General features: G+C 37.1%; 1 protein-coding gene across 1 annotated transcript; it reads left to right on the top strand.

Annotated features, from left to right (window-relative positions):
- The first annotated feature begins 5,189 nt into the window (after positions 1–5,189).
- On the top strand, positions 5,190–8,440 carry LOC103707957 (14-3-3 protein 6). The gene is made up of 4 exons (XM_008792695.4): positions 5,190–5,801; positions 5,946–6,068; positions 7,812–7,928; positions 8,031–8,440. The coding sequence occupies exons 1-4, from the start codon at positions 5,301–5,303 to the stop codon at positions 8,082–8,084; spliced, it is 795 nt and encodes a 264-aa protein (XP_008790917.1). The 5' UTR covers positions 5,190–5,300; the 3' UTR covers positions 8,085–8,440.
- Positions 8,441–9,850: the final 1,410 nt, after the last annotated feature.

Raw genomic sequence — 9,850 nt, 5'->3', positions numbered from 1 at the left:
TGGTTGAAATAAATACTGTGCACATATATCGTTAGATGCAAAGCACATTCCATATTATGCTTGTAATTATTAGTTGATATTGTTAGAAATCATTATTAATCTTGGTATATTTTATAGTTTCTATATATATATATATTAGAAATTTTAAATTCTATGGTGACATCATGTGTGAGCATGGTGCATGATACATGATGTGGTATGACTTGATGAGGTTAGCCACATGTGGCCATGAGATTGCCATCTCATGGCACATGCAGGCATGTACTCTTGCCATAAGCTAGTCACCATGTGCCTGCTTGTTTAACCCATTCTATCACTTTATGATTTTTGTTTTATCACCTGGTTTTACCTATTTTACTCTTATTAGATTACCATATTTGCATGAAAACTTGGTTGGTTCAATCTACTAGTTGTTATTCCATTGAGTGCTAGTTATTTTTTAGTTGGGCGGTCTAAATCAAGGATGCAGGAGCTTTGCTCTATAAATACAGTTGTCTTTATTAGATTTTTGAAGGTTTGATCTTTCTCTTCTCGAAAACTCTCTTTAAATTAAATTTTGGAAAAAAAATACTAAAAATATTATTATATAAGCTTAATTAGTTGGAACTGATTAATATTGAGCAAACAAAGTCAAAAATTCAAGAGGTGATCCTAAACTTAGCTAGCGTTGCAACTATTTTGTTCTAAGAATGATTTAAGAAACATAATTAGCTTGGAGTCTGGAAGAAAGTAGAGAACTTAAATGTAATTATAATATAGTGAAATTGACGTAACCAAGCAATTAGCCAGTTAAAATTGAACAAAGGAAGTGATCTTAAGCTTAGCTTTGCATTTCGATTATTTTGTTTTATGCATGAATAGAGAATCAAATCATGAGTTAAACCTTGAGGAAATTGGAGAAGTTGATTGGAATTACAATTATAATATGAAATCCAAGAAGAAACAATTCACAATATTACGGGCTAAAAGTAGAAATTCTCACTAAAGCAAATGGAAGATACTTGCAACATGTCTTGAGTTGAAATCCTATATATGAATGCAATTGGTCATAGATCTTGAAACACCTTTTGAATGATATTGGTGACCAATTGTTCCCAACCCAACCCTCTATGAATTTTATATGAACAAGGAAAAGAAGCAATATCTGTCTTTAGGCTCTTCACTTGGACTTCCTCATGCAAACATCAATGGATCTCCAATATCATGACCAAACTCTTAGACATTATGACAATGACTTTATGTTAGCTATATCATTGATATTAATATTTGCAGATAATCCTAAAAACTAAGTACGAGTGTTAGCTAAGGTGCAACTCAAATCGGACAAGTACCTGATTTGTTACAAAACTTCTACTAGATAAGCTCAACCTAGTAGGTGGTGCAACTTAGGCAAGTTAACCCAAAATCAATCAGGCTAGACCTATATGCTACTCAACTAGGTCAAGATTAGGTTAGTAAAATATCGATTTGATTTGAATTTAGATTGAATAGGACAATGCTAAAGATCACCCCTTGATTCACTGCTCGATTTGCTGGGCCAATGCAACTTTTGTTTGTACCTATCATATGGGCGATATAAAGGCAAAAGGAATTAAACCGAGAAATAAATTATTACTTTCCCCTCACTAGACGGTAACCACATAGGTCATCGTAGACAACCATACCATCGGCCATGGACATGAGCTCACCAAGATGTTGCCATTAACAAATTCTCATGATACAAACTCAAAGTTACGTGGAATTAGAGAAATATATACAAAACACGCTCCTTATCGAAAATTTCATAGCTCAAATCATGGAAACCTAGCACTCTCTAATAACAATTAAGTCAAACCAAAGCAAGCTACACCTGCCAGACCCTGGAATAGAGAGTAAGCATTCTTATTGCCATTAACTTGATCATAGGCCTCAAGCTTGGCAGCATTATGGAACAAAAGCTGGTAAATGCTTTAGCCCTCTCCAAGTACACTTTCTCCTTTCTCCAAGCACACCTGTAGTTAGAATTCAGGTAATCGGAGTCTTGGTATTTTTGAGTTAACAATGTGTCTTCATTTATGGAAAAGAATGAGAACTAAGCTTGGTAATGGTGACAAACTTGCTATAGTCTAGTAGTTGCACCTCTTCTTAACATGGGAGGAGGAAGGTTCTGCATTCAATTCATGGGTGGCAGATGATACACCTACGTTTTTTCTTGAATAATAATAATAATAATAACCCAATTTGTTGTAGCTTTAAGATTGCATGACATTTCAGAAAGCCATCAATCATGCATTACAAAATTTAGGAGGCCAAGTTCCCTAAGTAGGGGCAGTTCATGAGGTACACCGACTTCAGATAGGCCAACGTATACATATTGTAACAATCCAGGACCTCACCCAAAATGGCTAGTCGGAAGTTATTATTTGGGTTCCTTGATCCTGTATAAGTACTCAAGATCTACCCAGCGAATAACCGATGTGGGACTAAACACACGCCCGCACGGATCCTCACATACTCCCCCCGTTCAAGCCCTGATGTACTCGTCAGACTAAGGGTTCATATCTATTCAAATCTAATCACAAACACCACGATTGGCCCATAGTCAGCCCCAATAGATCCGTGCTGCAGTGTCCCCTAGTCCACATAGGTTATGGGCCGGGTCCGCTCTGATACCATTTGTAACAACTCAGGATCTCATCCAAAATGGCTAGCCGGAAGGTACTATTTGAGTTCCTTGATCCTGTATAAATACCCAAGATCTACCCGGCGAATAACCGATGTGGGACTAAACACACGTCCGCATAGGTCCTCATACATATGGTGTGCCCAAAGTTTTAAAAAAGAAGGGTAAGGAGGGTGGTAAAAAGTGGCCATATTTCCCATGGGATGGCAGGCCAAGCTAGCTGTTATTCCTTTATGAAAAGTGGCGCAACTTGTCTGCAGCTTAGTCTCCGTAGAAAGTGCGAATGATGAATTGCAGTGGTTTGTTTCCGCTAGACAGAGGTTTCGGCTCACAGAGTCACAAAAACCCCTGACTTCCATGTTTAATCTACCTATAAGAGAATAAAGTAGACTCTTCAGAGTCTCTGCCCATAAAGAAATCTAGATTCACATGAAGTGCCCAATTAGTCATTTGATCATTGAGAATAGAGGTGCAGACAAGTCAAGTTAGGTCTTCTCAACTGACCTAGATTATCTACATTTATAATAATGTTATTTTTTTAGTTGAGCTTTTATATTTCCTCCTAACTTCATTAAATTTTTGATGCTAGGGCTTCTTTTTCCTTTTTTTTGATGTATATATATATATATACATATAAGTTTTTTATATTCTGTGTTTCCTTTTTACCTTTACCAGTAACAACCTAATTAATTCCACACTAACTAGTGAAGCATTCAAACAAGCTTTGTAGTTGGGTCCTGTATAGTTTACAAGTGACTGAAGCTAGCCTTTCTAATTAATCTTTGTTGGTGAAAGTCGAGCCCCTTTAAGTCTGATTGGGTATGATTGAATGTATGTTGCATCGACATCGAGCTAGCTTGAAGAAATCTAATAAGGGTTATTTTTAGCTCTAAAATCAACCGACAGTTGACCTTCATCGGTGTGTCCGAGTCAATTTTTGCCCCAAGCATTACCTACTTAGTTTTTGGGTGTATTCTCTTTCAAATCTCAAATTACAACTCTAATTCATAAATTTATCTCCCCCCGCCCTATCTTTTTACTTTTTATGTGCTCATAAACTCTTTTAATTTTAAAACATTTAAATATTGCAATGTTGGATTCTTTGCTTCTTTAATCTTAACTTGGTTTGTGCCACTGACAATATTGGAAGTATTTTATTTATGAATTTTTATATTTTAATTGTATCTTGATAGAAATTCAGCATAGATTTGATCCGTCTCAAAAATGCTCAACATGAGAATAAATCCATTCCCATCTCTTGTAGGGTTAAATTCAATCTCTGTCTAAATTTAAAAGTGCTAGACGGGAATAAATATTTGTCAATAGAATTGAGTGCATTCAAGAAATATTGAGTTGGTCCAACTTAAAATCCACACTAGACCCAGCTATAATCAAGTAATTATCAAGAAGATATATATAATTATAGATCTTTTCTCCTTAAAAGAAGCAAAAAAGATAATATATAGTTGGATACTATTTCTTTTCTCACTCTCTCTCTTGATGTAGCATAGTCTATAGGAAGGAACCTGATAGAGCTAAGAAGAGTGCTAAAATATAAAGATTGCTAGAAATTTTGTTAAAGTTCTAAGTTTCAATAAAAATCATCCTATTAGGACGCTATTTCAATGCACAATTAAAAATAGAAGCAATTATTCTTACTATAGCAAGATTTTCTTGTTTCTCTTTTTGAAATGTTGATCAAGTTGACAAGGGTTTAATTATTTTATAAAAAATTATAATAAATATATATCCACAGATGCAAGCATATCATTCCTTTATTTCTTATTTGACAAGTACTCCTATAAAAAATATTTCTTCTCCTTCGAGACCTCTTTAAAAAAAGGTTCGACTCAAGATATTTCCTAAATCATGAGGGGCAGAGTTAGCATTCAAGCACCTATCTACCACCTCCCTGTTATGTGTGACACTAAAACTAGGTTTACACCCCTTTTTAGTTGGATTCTTGGGTAAACATAGCATGAAACCTTTAATAATTTTTCATAGATTTATTTTTTAGCTCGCTTGAACTCTCGCTTAATATTAGGCCACGTAAGATTATACCATTTCTTACTTCGAATATTTGAAGTTTGGCGAGAAGATACGTCTTTTCTGATGTAAAGCGCATCTACATGGAGACGAATGATGTTGCAAACTAAATGGCTTTCTTTGCGATGGATCACTTTAATGGTGTTCTTTAGACCAGCACAGTTGCTAAGGGTATTTCGAAATTTGTTGTTTTCTATTTTTTTTGAGTGTATCAGTACTAGATCGGTATTTTGGGAAAAAAAAAAAAAAAAAGAAGTACCCATATATCTAAGTAGAACCATTTGAATTAACATATCCGTGCGTTCGCATACTTCTTCTGTACGCCAATTTGGGATTATCTCCGTCTGTTGGGATAACGACTCGCCGCCGCTCATATTTATATTAATTAAAAATAAGAATCAGAATAAGAATTATTAATTTAATTAAACCAATAATCGCCCTTAATTAATTCTTAATAATTAAAGCCACCTCCTTGGCTGCTTTCCCTCTATTCTCTCGCTCTCTTTCTGCCATTTTTTCTTCGCTCCTTCATCCATTTCTACGCCAATTCTTCTCTCTCTTGGCATCGAGCTCCGGCGGTGGTGCGACGGCGATGGCGGCGGTGGAGGTGGCGGCAGCGGCGACGAGGGAGGAGAACGTGTACATGGCGAAACTGGCGGAGCAGGCGGAGCGATACGAGGAGATGGTGGAGTTCATGGAGAAGGTCACGGCGGCGACGGCGGATGGGGAGGAGCTCACGGTGGAGGAGCGCAACCTCCTCTCGGTCGCGTACAAGAACGTCATCGGCGCCCGCCGGGCCTCGTGGCGGATCGTATCGTCCATCGAGCAGAAGGAGGAGAGCCGCGGCAACCAGGACCACGTCGCCGCCATCCACGATTATCGGGCCCGGATCGAGGCCGAGCTCACCAAAATATGCGACGGGATCCTTAAGCTTTTGGATTCTCGCCTCGTCCCCTCCGCAGCCGTCGCCGACTCCAAAGTCTTCTACCTCAAGATGAAGGGCGACTACTACCGCTACCTCGCCGAGTTCAAGACCGGATCCGAGCGCAAGGACGCCGCCGAGAACACCCTCAACGCCTACAAGGCCGCTCAGGTCCTCATCCCATTTCTATCCGATCAGATCTGATGTTGCTAGGGTTAGGGTTTCAGAACAGATCGAAAAATTTTGGTTCTTTTAGGAATTGATGGTGGATTTGATTAGGGTTTGGGATGTTGATCTGGATGTTGGATATGGCAGGATATAGCGTCGGCGGAACTGGCACCGACGCATCCGATCCGGCTGGGGCTGGCGCTCAACTTCTCGGTCTTCTACTACGAGATCTTGAATTCGCCTGACAGGGCTTGCACTCTCGCCAAGCAGGTAAGCAGATAGCTCCTGGTGTTTAGCTTTCGATTCGTAGAAATGAATTATATCTTAGGGTTCTTTTTTCGCCTTGTGCTTTGATTAGTTGTTCGGTTGATCGGAATTGGGAGCGTTTTCGTTCTTGGGTTTAGACTCCATTCGATTCTAAACTTCTAAGCTGTTTTGCATAGCTCCATGACTACAACTTATTTATATATATGATATTGATTCAATTATAAATTTTTCAATTTAGCTAAAGGATATAGCATCAATTAGTGGGGAATCATTATTAATGAATGCTTAGGAGATAATATAGAAAATTGATATGAGGCCCAAACTATTACCATAAAAAACCTCTGCATGATTGGAATGCACTAGGGAATTGATGCAATTTGCAGTGGTGTTGTACTATAAAGAATTGACCCCCTAGTCCCACATGGCGTGTCAGCAGTGCTGTTTGTTTTCTCTCTTTTTTAGGGGGTTGATAGAGTTGGCCATTTAAAATTCATTACTCGATATAATACTTGGGTGGGGATATCTAGTAGGACGTCATGTAAAGGCTATGTTTATTTCAGTTTTGTCGCTTTACAAAATTTCATGGAAATTTAGCTTGAGTTACTTATTTCTAAAATGTGCCACCAGCCATTCCATGATTATTTAACTGTCTAGAAGTCATTCTGAAATTTTTATCTCTCAAGGTTGTTTGAGTGGGCCAATGTGGCACATAGATAGGTTGCCCAAACCACTAGATTTTTACCACAAGATCAGCTGATGGAGATACTCATCATCTCCAACCTCATCCTTTTCGGAGATGTTGTCACGATATCCTAATTTTTGCTCATCTGTAGTCTTTCGAAATCTATCATGTTTCTTCCCTCTTTTGATGCTTTTCGATATCTTAGCTAAAAGTGTAGGAACCAGTTACTTTTGTGCTCTATGTGCATGCCATTCCCGGATGCCCAGACACCCCTTGAAGATATATGTAAGTGTGCTGTAGTGTACACAGTCTTGTTACATTTCCTAAAGGTTGCTGTTTTCTCAGTTTCAACTATTACAAAATATGAAGCTTCCAGTTGAGTCCTGTTCTGTGTTTTCTGTTAGAAGACAGTACAATGTTGTTTGATCTATCTAATTGTCTGTTTCTATTGAATTACAATATGGAGGATCACTCCATTAATTTAGGTCGCTGACCCACCAAAGGTCTCAACTGTTGGGATGCCTCTTGTGCAACAATTTCTATATGATGGTTTATCACCGATTTCATTTTGTTTTAAAGGATGTACATTCTATACAATTTTATTTAATTTGATGTGCTTTTTGGATGGTAAATGGCTAAGTTAAATGTGATCTTCTTGGCTGTGATTGTATCCTTCGCCTGTCATTATACTTCTGCAGATTTGATTTTGTCCAAAAATTTGACAGATGAGCTGCTGTTATGTGATTGAGGTGTTATGTAGCATTTCTGCTTTATTTTTGGCCCATGTAACTGTTCTGAGTTCCAAATGACCTTGTGAGGCTATGGCCTCTTATCCGGTTTTGCTCTTTTAATTCTACATTCTAAGGGTCTTCCTTTTTACTGTTATTTGTTATTAGGCTCAGATAGAAAGGACCTTCCCATTGTTAGGGTTTCTGTCATTTCTTCTACTTCATCTAACTCTTGCTCCAAGAAACCTAAACATTCAGAGGGATGATTACAGTGTATACTGATTGCTTTTTTATATATGAAAATTATTGAGCTCAGTTTCTCATTTCTGTTTTCAGGCTTTTGATGAAGCAATTGCTGAGCTGGATACTCTTGGAGAGGAATCGTACAAGGATAGCACTCTAATCATGCAGCTTCTCCGTGACAACCTGACCTTGTGGACTTCTGATATGCAGGTGTTTCACATGTGCTGATAGACATTCTCAAATTTCTACCTGCCATATCTTAATCTGTCTTGTGAGGAATCAAGATTAATGTTATTTGTGTATCATCTACAGGATGATGGGGCAGACGATATCAAAGAAACAACCAAAAATGATGATGAGCAGTAGCTGAGAAAAATAATTCTAGTTCTCGGCTGCCCTTGGTGATTTTTAGGTGTTTCAGCTTGCCGATTGTCTATCATTTTCAGTACCAAGTCTGTTTTTTTTCTGGCTTGTGATCTAGAAAATCCTTTATTTTGTGTGCCTCTTCTTGTTGGCATCTTTTCTCCTTTTCTTTTTTCTTCTTTATTTTCTTCTTCCAATTAGAAGGTCTGCTGCAGTTATGTTTTAATGCTAAAATTATGCTATTGAGTGTTTGACGTTAAAAGTTCCTGTCTTGTAGGGGATCAAATGGTTGTATTTCTTACAAAATGGGGAGCCTTATCTTAGATGCTTGCAAATTCTACAGTTTTCAGCTTTTGCTATATTATTGTGTTACTGTTACTGAGGTGAATGCTCTTCATGAAATGTCAACGGATAGGATGATAATTGCCCAAAAGATTTGTTGTCTTCCCATTTGTGTGTTTGAAATGTTAATGAGATGGGGTCCTTCGGTTATGTCTAAGAAAGCTCCATTAGTATGCTTACTCTGAATACAGATTCATGTGTCATCTTATCAATATAGTGTTCATGAACTAGCATGTTGCTGATCAATATATGGTATGCATGAACAAGCAAGGTAAAGAGAGCTGGATGCATTGAATCAGCTACTGTGTTTTGTCCATGTTTCGTAGACATGATTCAAGTTACACATCTTGATTAAATGTAAACAATTTGAATTCATGACATGGATATGATTATATTAAGTAGCAAATCCTAGTGGCTAGAAAATATGAGGCATTTCTCAGAGCACAGTAGTTCTATTCTCACATTTTCATGTCTATTCTCACTCATGTTTATTGCGACTAGGCTTTTTGTCTGAGGAAGGCCAACCAGCAAATTTGGCAGTCTTGGCAAAGGGCAGTCGGCTAGAAAAATCGTCTGCTTTGAGCAGTGTATTCTAATCTGGAAGAGCCTGACTAATCTTCTCAAGAGAACATAGAAAATATAAAGCTTATTGGAAAAAAAATTATCCAATTTTCAGAAATCAATGAAATCTATATAGATATGTGAACTCATTTAGAGATTTTAGTGAATCATTTTGGTAATAACTTTTTTTTTCTTTTCCACTAATATCTGACCTACATTTATTCTTATTTGGACCAAACATGAATTTATTTATTTTTTTGGTAGTTAAGTATGTGTCTTTTGATAAGTATGTAACTTTCAAATCTGAACATGGGTCTAGCTATTTTTATTCTACATTCTAATTGTACTAATATGGGGACTTAAAGAAGAATTATGGAATAATAATAAGATGCAGAGTTATATGACTTAGAATGTTGGGTAATAAAGTGGGCTCGGGAATTAAGTCAAGTGCGGGAAAACTAAGCATGTTAAAATAGGTTGTATACAGAGCAAGCATGTTAAAATAGGTTGTATGTAGAGCTAGCTGATCATGTGCCGGGCTTGGCACAGAAAATACTAAATTTTAATAGGCAATAAATATAATTTAGGTCTGAGGCTTGGCTCATCATTAGCTCTAGTTGTGTGGGCATATTTAGAATGATAAATTGAGAAATGAATTTTTGGAGTTGTAGAAGTTGGACAAATGAAGAATATAGTGATGGAGAAAGTTAATGGGCATGTATATGAAAATTTTGATGTACAGGAAAATTCAAAAAAGCTCCAATAAGTAAGGTATTTAGTTTGTGCTAAAGAATATCAAAAAAAGAAAGAAAATATCCAAGATAACATTGCAAAAATTTAATAGAAAGTAAATAAAAGAACTTGAA

The sequence above is a fragment of the Phoenix dactylifera genome, chromosome 15, assembly GCF_009389715.1.
Source record: "Phoenix dactylifera cultivar Barhee BC4 chromosome 15, palm_55x_up_171113_PBpolish2nd_filt_p, whole genome shotgun sequence".
Taxonomy (NCBI): Eukaryota; Viridiplantae; Streptophyta; class Magnoliopsida; order Arecales; family Arecaceae; genus Phoenix; species Phoenix dactylifera.
This window is presented reverse-complemented; position numbering and strand designations above follow the sequence as displayed.

Bases quoted from the DNA above. Each gene is read 5' to 3' on its own strand.
- LOC103707957 (XM_008792695.4), top strand. From the start codon at position 5,301: ATGGCGGCGGTGGAGGTGGCGGCAGCGGCGACGAGGGAGGAGAACGTG. The intron at 5,802-5,945 runs GTCCTCATCCCA...TGGATATGGCAG, and splicing joins ACGCCTACAAGGCCGCTCAG to GATATAGCGTCGGCGGAACT. The intron at 6,069-7,811 runs GTAAGCAGATAG...TTCTGTTTTCAG, and splicing joins CTTGCACTCTCGCCAAGCAG to GCTTTTGATGAAGCAATTGC.